The sequence below is a fragment of the Salvelinus fontinalis genome, chromosome 6 (assembly GCF_029448725.1).
Source record: "Salvelinus fontinalis isolate EN_2023a chromosome 6, ASM2944872v1, whole genome shotgun sequence".
Classification (NCBI taxonomy): domain Eukaryota; kingdom Metazoa; phylum Chordata; class Actinopteri; order Salmoniformes; family Salmonidae; genus Salvelinus; species Salvelinus fontinalis.
The window spans coordinates 11,905,880-11,922,601 of NC_074670.1; the positions used below are offsets into that span (position 1 = coordinate 11,905,880).

Consider the following 16,722-nt stretch of genomic DNA (forward strand, 5'->3'; position numbering starts at 1 on the left):
TTCACTAGGAGTCAGACAGAAAGAGCCTTGCTGCAAGATTTTACTAAGATATCTTTACATGTGATTAAACGGCCTTATTATAAAATTATCCACCTCGTCCTATTGTCTCCTCTTGTTCTCCTGTCAACAGTAAACGTTTTACTAACACAGGTAATGCACCAGGATCTAATGCTGACAATGCACCATCTAAAAGTGCAACCGTACAAGAATGCATGCACATCTGGCCTTGTGTAAAGATCAAACAACTATTTTAAGAGGAACGTTTTAGTAGTCTCACAATATATATCCATGAAGAATGAATAAGGCCAAGTCACGTGTAATAATATCACCACTCCACTCTTCCGGGTGTTGGCAGTCCGATAACTGGGGTTGACTACATGGGATACTGCTTTTGTCAAATTTGACTTTTCGTAGCAGGTTAGGAGAATTTACACAGCATGTTAGGATAATTAACGTAGCACGCTAGGAGAATTAGGTTACGATTTGGAAAAAGGTCAGAGTTAGCTAAAATGCCAAAATAAATACACTTTTGACAAAAGCTGTAGCCTTTCTAGCCATGACCACTTACTGGGTGAAAGGTGATGAGAAGCGCTGCATACACCACGAGAGGAGCAACAACACAAACTACCGCAAGCGCCTTCCTCTACAGTCTAGTCTAGAAAATAGCCGTAACATTATTTTTTATTTTGAATGGACGAGCGAAAACAACTTTTCACATATCGGAATTTGCAGAATATCGCAAAATACTAAGGTGAGTTTGCTTGTCATGTTTGTGGGATTAAGCTGCTTCGATCGGACCGCAAACTGAAACTGACCTACATTCGAGCCGTGAAAACAATGCAACGGCCTCAGGGGCCAACTATTTTATAGCTAGCTAGTGCACTTGTTTCTGCAGTAAGTAGAACTGACTTGCTAGCTATGTTTCATCACATGGTTATGTAGCCAGAATTTATATGGTAATCAATTGCTGAGCAATTGTGCTATAAACGTGCTTATTAATGCGATTGGTACAAGGCTGCGCCGCCTCGGCAAAGATGGAATTTGATCTCGAATAATAAAAGTTGCATCTGGCCTGCGAGTCTAGCTAGCTGGGCAATTTTCATGTTTATGTGGAATTACTGTGATACTCCGATTTGGTTGTATGGTTTGTTAAACTTTGAAATCAATGTTTTTTGTTTGGCATACATTTTAAAGTGAAAAACCTGAGTCTCAGTAATTCCGTTACAATGGAATTGCCCAGCTACAAAATCTACAACTATCTTTGTAGATAATGACTGTACTGTAGTAGGGTAGATTGGGGTACATTGAGCCAAAGGGGTAGGTTGAGCCACCCTTGTGTCTTGGAAACCATAAACAACATTTATAATTTGACCAAATATGGAAAAAGTTGTAAGGAAGTTAACGTTAGGTCCCAAAAAATGGAATTTCATCAAGTTATTAATTTTTTGGGAGGTTTCATGATGCTTGTATCTAAATCAAAGTAAATAATTTAAAGATTATTCTATAAAAATGCAAACTCAGCTCCATCATTCATTGAATCAGATGAACCCTCTGATATTGCGTACTACTTTAACACTTTTTTCATCAGCAATATTAGCACACTTAGGCATGACATGCCAACAACATGTCATGTTAGTGTTATGGAGATTGTACTCTTATTAGAGAAACGGTGAGAAAGACAGTTCCTCAGTTTAGGGTTTTTTGATGTTGATTGGAGATGTTTGCAATTCTGTGCTATGTCACTCAGCTGGTATTATCCAATTAACTGTCCATTTATTCATACAAGATGTGATCTGGAAATAATAAACATGAATACAATGGCAGAAATACTAAGATAATGTACATTAATTTAGCAATAACAAACAAGATATACAGCTCTCATCTGTTATACTAAACCAATGACTGAAACGAAAATACAAGTGGCTAGTGTCGTGACGTTGTATTAGTTAATGTGGCGACTGTTGCTCATCGAATGATTACAAGTTTCTAATTACGTGATTAACTGAATCAAGCAATTATTAACTCATTAACCTGGGGCACCATGGGAAAACTAGTTTTTATTGAGTTTCTATTTCCCAAATTAACTCAAAGAATATCAGAATATCGATTTTACCACAGCCGCTAATTAACCAGTTGCCTCTAACAGTCTCGTTCTGAACGTCGTATAGCCCGGGATTCTGCACGGACCCGGGTCTCACTAATGAATTCGCATCACACCAATCTTAGTTGAATGTTTATTTACTAAAAAGCTAAAATGATGATAAAAGATGCACATACACAAAAACACATTCTAGGTTATTGATTAGAACGGGCCAACACACTAGGGCGCGTGTTACCCAAAATGGGGATTTAAAAGAGAGAGAAAGTACACAAGAGGAATATACATTTGGGTGAAATTGTCAGCTATGCTCATTCTAAACCTACCCTCATTCTAGCCTTGCCCCAAACTGCCGCTGTTACGAGTCAGAATATAATGATGTAATTACTTGTGGAAGGTCTCCGTGGATTTTCCCGCGTGGACCGTTCAAGCTGCTCAATGACGCACTTCTCCTGCGCACCTCTCTAGGTGTCCTCTCGACACGATGTCCGTGTCCTTTGGCTTTACTGGCCTGTTCCTTTGTCCTCGCTCTGGAAGGGGTCTTCGGAGGACAAATAGCTCTGTAGCTCAGAGCTCACAACGTAAAGATGAAAGAGTGTAGATACAACGATTCGATGGGGAGTGGAGGCTAGGTGGTTCGGCTTGAATACACCCGCTTAGACACGCTACTCATCCGTAGCTTGGGTAGAAAAAGATTTCTTTGTCTTCAACTTGTTGCGTTTTGGGTTCGTTGACATTTTAGACCTTTGGCTGCAGCTCGGGTCACTTAGTCATGTATGTTAATTCTGCACTCACAGGTTTTATACCCTCGGGTCAGAAGTGGGCGTTACCACATTCAGGGCAATTCTCTGGGCGTACCAAGTTTGAGGGGCAATGTATAGATTTTACTCAAATCCAATTTTAGACAACTAACTTCACATTTCATCTCTACCGAAACATTCTCTTTGATTTGGACATTTTCCACACAACGTACAATGTATAAACATCAAGCATATACGAGGAAAACTCTTAACATTACAATGTTTTCATAATAACGTCATCTATTAACCTTTAATAACAAAACAAAAATGACATACATTTTCATATTCCATCTATCGTCATGACCACCATTGTAGTTGACGGAAACCATTGTTCCAAAGTCCCTTTATTGCATGTTTAAAGTTCTGAGGCTGGTTCTCCATAGTGAGAGGGAATGTTTTCTGTGGCCTCAGAATTACCATGGGGGTGAGGGGTCATAAAAACCCTACATCTTCAGACCCTTAGATCTCTCCTCATCTGTTGGTTGAGAGATAAGCTGGAGGGTTGTGGTCTCCTGTAACCTGACCTGATCAGGATAGTCATGACACTAGCAACATCAGACTAACCAGCTAACAAAATGTAGCTAAGAATGTTAGATAACTAGCATAAAAACGAGACCCATAATGCTGTAATAATTACAAAAATATTCTTTCACTATTGACAACTTCGTCAGTAAAACAAGGGGAAAACATATACATTAATTACAGTTTTGGTTTTCACGCACAGTGATGAATAAATTGTCCAGAAAGAAAAGAATGTCCAAAACTGAGATTTGTGTTCACAGCAGTAGGTTGCCAGCAGCACTTGGTAATGAACTAAACACTCTGCCAGCTTGTGATAGCTGTGATGTCATCACTGAGTTCTTAAAGGGACAGGCTTTTTTACAGTGTTTGACTAGATACAAGGCTATTTTGCAGTAAACAAATTGACAACAGACTTTCAGCATGCTTATTGGGAAACACAGCACATGACTGATGATTGGCTGTGATACATTTATGATAAAAAAGTTTGTGGCAACTGTTTTGTTAGACTTTAGTGCGGCTTCTGACGTTATCGAAAAACGTATGTCTTATGGCTTTACACCTTCTGCTGTAATGTGGATAACCGAACACCGAGGGTGTAGTCCTCTCCAACATAATCCAGGTAGAATCAGGGATTCTCCAGGGCAGTTGTATAAGGCCCCTTACTTTTTTCAAACTTTACGAACGACATGCCAGTGTGTCTATGTATGCGGATGACTGAACACTACGGCAGGTAGCCTAGTGGTTAGAGTGTTTGGCTAGTAACCGGAAGGTTGCTGGATTGAATCCCCGAGCTGACAAGGTAAAAATCTGTCATTCTGCCCCTGAGCAAAGCAGTTAACCCACTGTTCCCCGGGCGCCGAAGACGTGGATGTTGATTTAAGGCAGCCCCCTGCGCCTCTCAGATTGAGAGGGGTTGGGTTAAATGCAGAAGACACATTTCAGTTGTGCGCATTCCGTTGTACAACTGACTAGGTATTCCCCTTACCCATGTCAGCTACTACAGTGACTGAAATGACTGCAACACTTAACAAAGAGTTAGTTTCAGAATGGGTGGCAAGGAATAAGTTAGTCCTAAATATTTTAAAAACTAAAAATTGTATTTGGGACAAATCATTCACTAAACCCTCAACTAAATATTGTAATTAATAATGAGGAAATTGAGGTGAATAAACTGCTTGGAGTAACCCAGGATTGTAAACAGGCATGGCCGATTAATTAGGACCGATTTCAAGTTTTCATAACAATCGGTAATCAGCATTTTTGGACGCCGATTATGGCCGATTACATTGCAATCCACGAGGAGACTGGGGTGGCAGGCTGACCACCTGTTACGCGAGTGCAGCAAGGAGCCAAGTTACTAGCTAGCTTTAAACATGTCTTATAAAAAACAATCAATCTTAACATAATAACTAGTTAACTACACATGGTTGATGATATTACTAGTTTAACTAGCTTGTCCTGCGTTGCATATAATCAATGCGATGCTCCGCCAAACGGGTGAGGATTTAACAATAGCGCATTCGCGAAAAAAAGCACAATCGTTGCACCAATGTACCTAACCATAAACATCAATGCCTTAATTAAAATCAATACACAAGTAAATCATTTATAAACCTGCATATTTAGTTAAAATAAATTCATGTTAGCAGGAAATATTAACTAGGGAAATTGTGTCACTTCTCTTGCGTTCAGTGGAAGCAGACTATATGCAGCAGTTTAAATTAAATTACTGAATGAACACTTTTAATTAATTATTGTTGAAATTGTCATTATTAAAAAAATATATATATCTAAAAATAATAATAATAATCAGTCTTGTTTTTTTTGGGTCCTCCAATAACCGGTATCGGCATAGAAAAATCATAATCGGTCGACCTCTACTCTCAAGATCCACCCTACCTTCCATGTATCCATGATCAGTTCCAGTCCCGTGTCTCCTCCTGCAGCAGCTCCTCCACCCCCCTAAACTCATCGATGACCATCCTGCCTATACCGTCCGTCAGCTTCTGGACGTGCGCCGCCAGGGTTGTGGCTGGCAGTACCTGGTAGACTGGGAAGGATACGGGCCTGAAGTGTGCTGCTGGGTTCCCCGCTATCATATTCTGGACCCCTTCCTCTTACGTGCTCTCTATACCTCACACCCAGATAAGGCTGGTTGGGCACCAGTTGGCGCTACTGTTACATTTATGCCTGCCACGCCCTCTACTGCTCATCCTGTGTCTCCCTAACCTGCCGCTACTCCCCCAGTGCTCTCTCCCTCTTTCTCTGTGTGTGTGTGTGACTATGTGGGTGGAGACAGGTGTGATGGAGGCAGAGCAGATCCCCACCAGCTGCAACCTGTTCCATAATCAAGACTTCTACAAATACTCAGCCCTGCCACTTCCACGCTGCCAGATCGTAGCCTCTGCTCAGTCGGTCTGCGTTTTTAGCCGTTTGTTCCTGCATAGATCCTGTTTTTGTGTTATGCCTGTTTTCCTTTGCCTGAGGATGTTTTCCTCTCCGCTATAGTTCTGTCCGTTCTGAGTCTGTTCCCTGTCTCCAGTCCCACGTCTCGTCAGTCCTGCTACCCTGTCCTGGACCCCACCACTCTACTGCTTCCTTGGATTCCTCACCAGACCTGCTTATCCAGCCCCAACTCCCCTCGCTCCAGCCTCAGCACCTGGCTCCCTGCAACCCGCCCAAGCTTTCCCTGGCCTGCACTCCATCTTACCCCTGTTTTTCAATAAATACCGTGGTTACATTATCCCAGTCTCCCCGTCCTCGTCTGCTCTTGGGTCCGCGTAATAGTAAGTGCCTTAATGTGTTTGAACTCCAGGAAGAGTAGCTGCTGCCTCAGTTGGGTTCCCTATAAGTGTAACGGTTATCCTCCTCCTCTTCATCCGAAGAGGAGGAGCATGGATTGAACCAAGACGCAGCGTTGTAACTTGACATATTATTTATTTAAACAAGGCACAAAACGAACTATACTTGATTAACTACAAAACAAATAAACGATGTAGACAGACCTGGACACGAACTTACATATAACGTGAAGAACGTATGAACAGGAAAACTGACTACATAAAAGAACGAACGTACAAACAAACCGAGAACAGTCCCGTGTGGCGTAACATACAAACACTGACACAGGAGACAACCACCCACCACAAACAGTGTGAAAACACCTACCTTAATATGACTCTCAATCAGAGGAAATGAAAAACACCTGCCTCTAATTGAGAGCCATATTAGGTACCCATTAACCAACATAGAAACAGAAAACATAGACTGCCCACCCAAACTCACGTCCTGACCAACTAACACATACAAAAACTAACAGAAAACAGGTCAGGAACGTGACAATAAGCTTCAGTATGACGTCTGAAACGTAGCACGAAAGTGCATCCTTGTAGCTGTGTTGGCTAATATAGTAAATGTTTACCTTGGAGAAAATTGAGCCAATGGCAAGTTGAGCAAATAATATATATATTTTTTAATTCAGGCGTAACGCAATGCATTATTGCAAGGGTGACTTGACGAGACAAAATATTTAAATGGCCTTTGAATGGGGTATGGTAGTAGATGCCAGGCGCACCGGTTTGAGTGTGTCAAGAACTGCAACACTAGGGCTTGCCAAGTGGCGCAGCGGTCTGAGGCGTTACTACAGACCCGGGTTCATTCCTGGGCTGTGCCACAACCGGCCGTGGCCGGGAGTCCCATAGGACGGTGCACAATTGGTTAAGGGAGGGTTTGACCGGTGGGGCTTTACTTGTCTCATCGCGCTCTAGCGACTCCTTGTGGTGGGCCGGGTGTCTGCGGGCCAACACCGGTCGCCAGTTGAACAGCGTTTCCTCCGACACATTGGTTAAGGAGTGATGTTAGGCAGGTGATGTTTTGGAGAATGTATGACTCCACCTTCGCCTCTCCCGAGCCTGTTGGAAAGTTGCAGCTTTGAGACAATATCGAAAAAGAGAGTCAAAGAAAAATATATACAAAAAAGAACTGCAACGCTGCTGGGTTTTTAACGCTCAACAGTTTCCCGTCTATATCAAGAGTGGTCCACCTCCCAAAGCACATCCAGTCAACTTGACAAAGCATTGTAGTCAACATGGGCCAGCATCTCTGTTGAAAGCTTTCGACACCTTGTGGAGTGTGTTCCTAGGTGTTCCTAATGTTTTGTGTACTCAGTGTGTAGAGCAGTGGTATTCAACTCTTTCCCTACAAGATCTGGAGCCTACTGGTTTTCTGTTCTACCTGATAATGAATTGCACCCACCTGATGTCCCAGGGCTAAATCAGTCCTTGATCAAATCAAATTTATTAGGCACATGCAGATGTTAATGCGAGTGTAGCAAAATGCTTGTAATACATTAAAAAAAACAAAATACTGCATCGTTTCCTAAGGACTCGAAGTGAGGCGACCATCTGTCAGCGCCATCTTGCAATGAAAAAATGCAGTGGAACTGGCTTCGAGGTCCAGAGTTGAGTGTGAGGGGTATAGAGAATCAATGTACCATCTATACCACTGTGAAATATTTTCAATAACCCAAAATATTGTATTTTCAGCTGTTTGAAGCTGGTGTACAAAACCAAAAGTAAAAGACGCAAAAACTAAACTTAAGAATGGGAAGCATAGAAATAGCCCACATAGAACAGATCTACTGCTTCTTAGACTTGCTTTGAATGAGAATGACAGAACTCACATTGAATTTGGTAAGGTTGCCCAAAAAGGTACATTTTGCAGCTTAAAAATGTGCTTAAAGTGATTAAAAGCTTTTTTTTTTTAAAGAGATGTGTTTAGAAAAAAAAAGATAGACATGGTTTTAAAAGGTAGTGGTATTATTTCAGTCAGTACAGAAATTTGAAGGCGTTTTAATTCACCCTGTCCTGCAGCTCAACTTACCCCATGGTATGTGGTGCTAAGAGACCACTTTTTGTGTGACAAGCTATGTTTTCAAAACTGTTTACATTAATTCTGATTATTTCCAGGGATACACAACATCCTGAAATATATCTTTTTTAGAAAGAATACTATATTTCCCTTGATAAATGTCTCAACCTACCCCACTCTCCCGTACAGTTGCATGGTCCAAGATCCAAGATATATTTTTTAAAATCTAAAAGTTAGACAAAAGTGAAGGATTGTCCAGTCCACACTTGGATTCCTAGAGTCTACCAGGCTAGGGGACAGTAGGTCTATGGCTAACCAGGTGTTTTGGTAATGTAGGTGACAACATGGCTAACCAAGTGTTTTGGTGGCGTAGGTGACAACATGGCTAACCAGGTGTTTTGGTAATGTAGGTGACAACATGGCTAACCAAGTGTTTTGGTGGTGTAGGTGACAACATGGCTAACCAGGTGTTTTGGTGGTGTAGGTGACAACATGGCTAACCAGGTGTTTTGGTAATGTAGGTGACAACATGGCTAACCAAGTGTTTTGGTGGTGTAGGTGACAACATGGCTAACCAGGTGTTTTGGTATTGTAGGTGATAACATGGCTAACCAGGTGTTTTGGTATTGTAGGTGACAACATGGCTAACCAGGTGTTTTGGTATTGTAGGTGATAACATGGCTAACCAGGTGTTTTGGTATTGTAGGTGACAACATGGCTAACCAGGTGTTTTGGTATTGTAGGTGACAACATGGCTAACCAGGTGTTTTGGTATTGTAGGTGACAACATGGCTAACCAGGTGTTTTGGTATTGTAGGTGACAACATGGCTAACCAGGTGTTTTGGTAATGTAGGTGACAACATGGCTAACCAGGTGTTTTGGTGCTGTAGGGGACAACATGGCTAAACTGTTTTTTTTGGTGCTGTAGGGGACAACATGGCTAACCAGGTGTTTTGGTGCTTGTAATGGGGAAATCTAAGATGACTGAAGTTAATATTTAGTTTAGAGTAATCTACACAATGGTTAGCATATTGGATTTTCTGTTTTGTGACATTCAAGGTGCGGGTTGATGGTCAATAGACATGATGCTGAATTATTATTATTTTAATTGTTTTATCCCCGGTCCCCACAGGAGGCCTTTTGCCTTTTGGTAGGTCGTCATTGTAAGTAATAATTTGTTCTTAATTGACTTGCCTAGTTAAATAAAGGTTAAATTAAAATAAAACATAAAAAAGATGGATTATTCTCATATTTGTCGATAGTGCATAATGCCAGACTGGAGGACACGCTGATATTTCACTGTTGTATGGTATTGATGACATCCTGTGGACACTGTGATTCAGTAGCAGCTGACAAAGTCGTTGCCTTTTTGTTTTGACTTCCTACAAGCCTCTCAGGCTGCTGTTTCCAGGACATTTGGTGCTGTCTGATTAGGACATTAACGGACTGTCTCCAAGAGGCCAGTTAGACATTTTCTCTGCTTCAATGCTGGGTGGTGTCTCCCTGTTGCAACTTGTAATAAACAGGATTGATTTTAAATTGTCTTCATCTGCGACTGCTCTTCTGTTTTGTTCACCTGGAAATTCCTTTTACAGTGTTGTAGGTGACAACATGGCTAACCAGGTGTTTTGGTATTGTAGGTGACAACATGGCTAACCAGGTGTTTTTGGTATTGTAGGTGACAACATGACTAACCAGATGTTTTGTTATTGTAGGTGACAACATGGCTAACCAGATGTTTTGGTATTGTAGGTGACAACATGGCTAACCAGGTGTTTTGGTATTGTAGGTGACAACATGGCTAACCAGGTGTTTTGGTATTGTAGGTGACAACATGGCTAACCAGGTGTTTTGGTATTGTAGGTGACAATATGGCTAACCAGGTGTTTTGGTATTGTAGGTGACAACATGGCTAACCAGGTGTTTTGGTATTGTAGGTGACAACATGGCTAACCAGGTGTTTTGGTATTGTAGGTGACAACATGGCTAACCAGGTGTCAGAGTTCCCCACTGAGCGGACGTTCCAGTACCAGCATAGCCTGCCTCCTCTCCCTGTACCGTCTCTAGAGGGGAGCCTTGCCAACTACCTGGATGCAGGTGAGATGCCAGCTGCATGTGTGACAGAGACGCTCTGTTAGCATGGACCCTGAATCATGTGTGTTTGTTGAGTTACTGAAATATCTGTGTGTATTTTCCAGTGCTGCCGTTTGCTACAGAGGAGGAGTACCAGGTGACTGCGGCCATAACGAAGAGGTTTGGAGAGGGCATTGGCAAAGACCTGCACCAAAAACTACTGCAGAGAGCCAGGACACGCAGGAACTGGGTACACACACTCAACTAGAGGTCGACTGATTAAGATTTTTCTACGCCTATACTGATTATTGGAGGACCAAAAAAAGCCGATACCGATTAATTGGCCGATTAAAAAAAAATATATATATATATATTTGTAATAATGACAATTACAACAATACTGAATGAACAATGAACACTTTATTTGAACTTAATATAATACATCAATAAAATCTATTTAGTCTCAAATAAATAATGCAAAAACAAAGTGTTGGAGAAGAAAGTAAAAGTGCAATATGTGCCATGTAAAAAAGCTAATGTTTAAGTTCCTTGCTCAGAACATGAGAACATATGAAAGCTGGTGGTTCCTTTTAACATGAGTCTTCAATATTCCCAGGTAAGAAGTTTTAGGTTGTAGTTATTATAGAACTATTTCTCTCTATACCATTTGTATTTCATATACCTTTGACTATTGGATGTTCTAATAGGTACTTTAGTATTGCCAGCCTAATCTCGGGAGTTGATAGGCTTGAAGTCATAAACAGCGCAATGTTTGAAGCATTGCAAAGAGCTGCTGGCAAACGCAGGAAAGTGCTGTTTGAATGAATGCTTACGAGCCTGCTGCTGCCTACTACCGCTCAGTTAGACTGCGCTATAAAATCATAGACTTAATTATAATATAATAACACAGAAATGAGCCGTAAGTCATTAATATGGTCAATTCCGGACACTATAATTTAGAATAATTTATTCTTTCAGTGAAATACGGAACCGTTACGTATTTTATCTAACGGGTGGCATCCATAAGTCTAAATATTGCTGTTACATTGCACAACCTTCAATGTTATTACATAATTATGTAAAATTCTGGCAAATTAGTTTGCAACGAGCCAGGCGGCCCAAACTGTTGCATGTACCCTGACTCTGCGTGCAATGAACGCAAGAGAAGTGATACAATTTGACTAGTTAATATTGCCTGGTAACATTAATTTATTTTAACTAAATATGCAGGTTTAAAAATATATACTTCTGTGTATTGATTTTAAGAATGGCGTTTTTGTTTATGGTTAGGTACATTGGTGCAACGACAGTGCCTTTTCCACGAATGCACTTGTTAAATCACCTGTTTGGCGAAGTAGGCTGTGATTCAATGATAAATTAACAGGCACCGCATCGATTATATGCAACGCATGACAAGCTAGATAAACTAGTAATATCATCAACCATGTGTAGTTAACTAGTGATTATGATTGATTGATTGTTTTTTATAAGATAAGTTTAATGCTAGCTAGCAACTTACCTTGGCTCCTTGCTGCACTCGCATAACAGGTAGTCAGCCTGCCACGGAGTCTCCTCGTGGAGTGCAATGTAGTCTGCCACGATCGGTGTCCAAAAATCCCGATTACCGATTGTTATGATCGGCCTTTCCGATTTAATCAGTCGACCTCTACACTCAACACACTGCACAGCTACAACCTGTGGGAACCGGTCACACACCATGCTCGACCCTGAGCAACTACAAAAGGGAATCTTTGAGTGTTTTAAATACTGCAGTCATTATGGTGTCTCCCTGCAGTGTTTCATCAATATTCTGTGTATGTGTGTTTTCCTGCAGTTGGAGGAGTGGTGGTTGGATGCATCCTATCTGGAAATGCGTTACCCCTCCCAGTTGAATGTGAACTTCGGAGGTCCTGCACCCTACCTAGAGCACTGCTGGCCCCCTACAGAGGGAGTACAGCTACAGAGGACCAGCATAAGCATGTGGCACACTCTACAGTACTGGGACCTGCTTCGCACGTAAGATACTCACATTGAGTGTACAAAACACGTTTTTTCCATGACATAGACTGACCAGGTGAATCCAGGTAAAAGCTATAATCACTTATTAATGTCACCTGTTAAATCCACTTCAGTCAGTGTAGATGAAGGGGAGGAGACAGGTTAAAGAAGGATTTTTAACCTTGAGATAATTGAGACATGGATTGTATGTGTGATAAATATTGAAGTGCCTTTTGAACGGGGAGTCAACATAGGCCAGCATCCCTGTGGAACGCTTTCGACACCTTGTAGAGTCCATGCTTCAACGAATTGAGGCTGTTCTGAGGGCAAAAGGGCGTGCAACTCAATATTAGGACGGTGTTCTTAATGTTTTGTACACTCTGTGTATATATATTAGGTTGCACACGCATCACAACTACGATTGCTAAATAATACACAATTTAAACACTTGCCCTCCAATCCCCCCTTCCCCAAAACACGTGTTAATATTGAACTATAAATTGTGCCTTCCTGTATTATAGTTGTTACAAATATTCATTCTATTCTACTGAGCCAGTTACTTTATGTTCATATTATTATATTTTATTTCTTATTGTTTCATTGTCGAGAAGGAACCTGCAACTAAGCATTTAGTTGGACGGTGTGTACCTTGTGTATCCTTACACACGTTCAGTACACACTCTCTGACTGTGTGGTCCCCGACAGGGAGAGGCTGGACCCTCATAAAGCTGGTAATGTGCTGTTGGATATGGACCAGTTCAGAATGCTGTTCTGTACATGTAAAGTTCCTGGAGTCACCAAGGATACCATCATCAACTACTTTAAGACAGGTAGGTGACCCCCCCGACACCGCCATGCAATATGATGGTTGTGGTTTGTTTGTGTGTAGTAATCTGTGTTATTTATTTAGGTGTGTTTGTGTGTGTTTTACATGTGTGTATTGATTACTTTAAGACATGAAGGTCAGTCAATCTGGAAAATTTCAAGAACGTTGAACGTTTCTTCAAGTGCAGTCACAAAAACCATCAAGCGCTATGATGAAACTGTCTCATGAGAACCGCCACAGGAAATGAAGACCCAGAGTTACCTCTGTTGCAGAGGATAAGTTCATTAGAATTACCAGCCCCAGAAAATGCAGCCCAAATGAATGCTTCACAGAGTTCAAGTAACAGACACATCTCAACATCAACTGTTCAGAGGAGACCGTCTGAATCAGGCCTTCATGCTCGAATTGCTGCAAAGAAACCACTACTAAAGGACACCAATAAGAAGAAGAGACTTGCTTGGGCCAATAAACACAAGCAATGGACATAAACCGGTGGAAATCTGTCCTTTGGTCTGATGATGGCCAGATTTGAGATTTTTGGTTCCAACCGTTGTGTCTTTGTGACATGCAGAGTAGGTGAACAGATGATCTCTGCATGTGGGGTTCCCACTGTGAAGCATGGAGGAGGAGGTGTGATTGGGTGGGGGTGCTTTGCTGGTGACACTCAGATTTATTTAGAATTCAAGGCACACTTAACCAGCATGGCTACCACAGCATTGTGCATCGATACGCCATCCCATCTGGTTTGACTATAATTTGTTTTTCAAAAGGACAATGACCCAAAATAAGGGCTATTTGACTAAGGATAATGATGGAGTGCTGCATCAGATGACCTGGCCTCCACAATCACCCGACCTAACCCAATTGAGATGGTTTGGGATCAGTTGGACGACAGAGTGAAGGAAAAGCAGCCAACAAGTGCTCAGCATATGGGGGAACTTCTTAAAAACTATTGGATAAGCATTCCAGGTGAAGCTGGTTGAGAGAATGCCAAGAGTGTGCAAAGCTGCCATCAAGGCAAGGAGTGGCTACTTTGAAGAATCTCAAATATAAAATATAGGTTGATTTGTTTAATGCTTTTTTGGTTACTGCATGATTCCATATGTGTTACATAGTTTTGATGTCTTCACTTTTATTCTACAATGTAGAAAATTGTAAAAATAAAGTAAAACCCTGGAATGAGTAGGTGTGTCCAAACTTTTGACTGGTACTGTATGTATTGATGTTTTTTCTGTGTGTGTTGTAGAGAGCGAGGGTCCATGCCCCTCCCATGTGGTGGTGATGTGTAAGGGGCGTTTCTTCTCGTTTGATGCAGTGTGTGATGGACACATTCTTACCCCTCCAGAGCTGCTCAGGTATTCTGGCCGGTGGATATTTAGGTATATTTGTGTGCATCTGCATATATTTGCATGTATTTATGTGTGTGTGTAGGCATCTGACCCATGTGAAGCAGTGTTGTGAGGGGGAGCCTACAGGTGACGGAATCGCCGCTCTCACCTCAGAGGAGAGGACACGCTGGGCTAAGGTGTGTGTGTGAAGTTGGCTGTATAGAATGGACATCACCATGCACTAAACGTGTCTCTCTCTCGTGTCTCTCTCTTTCTATTCAATTTCAATTCAATTTAAGGGTCTGTGTGTCTGTAGGCCAGGGAGTATCTGATAGGTATAGATCCAGCCAATAAGACCATCTTAGAGACCATCCAGAGCAGTCTGTTTGTGGTCTCACTGGACGATGCTAAACCCTACGCTACTGCAGAGAACTACACACCGGTACGTACACAAACACACACACACACACACACACACACACACACACACACACACACACACACACACACCCTCTAGACAGAAATGTGCAATAGCAAGTTGAGTTTGTAAAGGTAATGAGCAGACTTGAGTCCAGGCTGTGGTCAAAGTAAAATGCAAAGGAAAATAATTAGCACCAGAGGCTAAAAAGCTAACTTTCAGTCAAACAATGAGAGCAGTGAGACTTCTGCCGCTTTGTGATGTTGTCCAGTACAGAGAGTGAGATCTTTTTAAGTTGTGTGTAAGCATTTAAGCAGGTTACACGTTTTGATTGTATGCAAAGATATGTCTAGATATGACCTCTGGGTCGTCGTCTTGCATCCTGGTTGGCCCCTACAACACACACATACACCACAGACAACCATACCATCCTAAGTGTGGTATAATCTGATCTTTGATCTTTGCCCCCAGGTGTCCCTGGAGGTGCTGACAGGAGACCCCACCATCCGCTGGGGAGACAAGTCCTACAACTCCATCTCCTTCGCTGACGGAACCTTCGGATCCAACTGTGACGTGTGTTACTGTTTTGTAGAGAGAGAGACAATTTGAAATAACAATACTCCTCTGTTAGCAGTAGCGTAATGATGTTTTGTTGTGAGTGTGCTCCTATATATGGTAATTGCTGGTGTGTGTTGTAGCATGCCCCATTTGAAGGCATGGTGCTGGTAACTCACTGTTACTATGTGGATCAGCAGCTCAAAGCTACAGACGGCAAGTGGAAGGTAAATACCGTTTCTATTGAACTTATTTTCAGTGACTGTATATCTTGTTTGTCCTTAATTCTAAGTACCTTTCACTGTAAGCAAACAGTATAATTTGTATTGTGTGTGTCTGTGTAGGGCTCTGAGACAGTGCGGCCTATGCCTCTTCCTGAAGAGTTGGTCTTCACTGTGGATGACAGAGTCAGGAGTGACGTTGCACATGCCAAGCAACAGTACTTTGAGACTGTGAGTTCACACATAAACACATACACATTCATGACTCTGCTTCCCCGTGGTGGTCAGATTGGACCATCGCAGGTGTTGTGTTGATCACAAACACAACCTCACAGGCCCTTACACTCCCCAACACACACACACAACTCTAATCTGAGTGATATCTGATTTGACAGACACCTGTGTGTGTGTCTCCAGACTCAGGACTTGCAGGTGGTGTGTTATGCGTTCACCTCGTTTGGGAAAGCAGCCATCAAACAGAGGAAGCTCCACCCAGACACCTTCATACAACTGGCCCTTCAACTGGCTTATTACAGACAGCATGGGAGGTAACGCCATCCATCCAGCCAGGGCCGGCTCTAGCCTTTTGGGTGCTCTAAGCGAGATTTCGTTGGGGCCTAAGCTAGGCCATGGGGTGGAGAGACATTATTTTCAGTTTTAAAGCTAATTTCTTGTAATTCTACACATTTTGCCGTGACTTATGCCATGTCAATGATGATCGAGTGAGTGACTAACAAAATCAATAGGGGCCCCCTGGAGGTCAGGGCCCCTAGGCACCCTGGTCAGTGTTCAGCCATGATTACATGTTTAGATAGCTGGCTAGACTAACTTACCAATTAAAAAATGTTAGAAGACATGGTGAATTGAGTGACTGCCAGAGTTGACATAACAAGAGAGAAATTGCTGGTGCAGAACCACATTTTGACCTTGCAACTGGTGTATTCTACTATTCTAACTCTCAAATAATAATAATTTGGGGGGAGGTTGAGGGTGCCCTAGCGGCCTGGGGCCCT

At 42.0% G+C, this 16,722-nt stretch overlaps 1 protein-coding gene across 2 annotated transcripts in view; it reads left to right on the forward strand.

The window, feature by feature from the left end:
• The window catches only part of LOC129857050 (acyl-CoA-binding domain-containing protein 7-like), a 44,429-nt gene that overhangs the window by 21,957 nt on the left and 5,750 nt on the right, over positions 1–16,722 (forward strand). The window contains exons 1-12 of one of the 2 annotated variants that reach the window (XM_055924950.1): positions 280–751; positions 10,265–10,387; positions 10,489–10,613; positions 12,198–12,379; positions 13,067–13,191; positions 14,434–14,542; positions 14,619–14,712; positions 14,832–14,957; positions 15,405–15,506; positions 15,632–15,715; positions 15,833–15,940; positions 16,127–16,257. In XM_055924950.1, the coding sequence (XP_055780925.1) occupies positions 10,273–10,387; positions 10,489–10,613; positions 12,198–12,379; positions 13,067–13,191; positions 14,434–14,542; positions 14,619–14,712; positions 14,832–14,957; positions 15,405–15,506; positions 15,632–15,715; positions 15,833–15,940; positions 16,127–16,257 (1,301 nt within the window). In that variant the 5' untranslated portion in view covers positions 280–751; positions 10,265–10,272. Of the gene's footprint in view, positions 1–279; positions 752–10,264; positions 10,388–10,488; positions 10,614–12,197; positions 12,380–13,066; positions 13,192–14,433; positions 14,543–14,618; positions 14,713–14,831; positions 14,958–15,404; positions 15,507–15,631; positions 15,716–15,832; positions 15,941–16,126; positions 16,258–16,722 lie in introns of those variants that run through there. The other variant, XM_055924952.1, reaches the window with a different exon arrangement.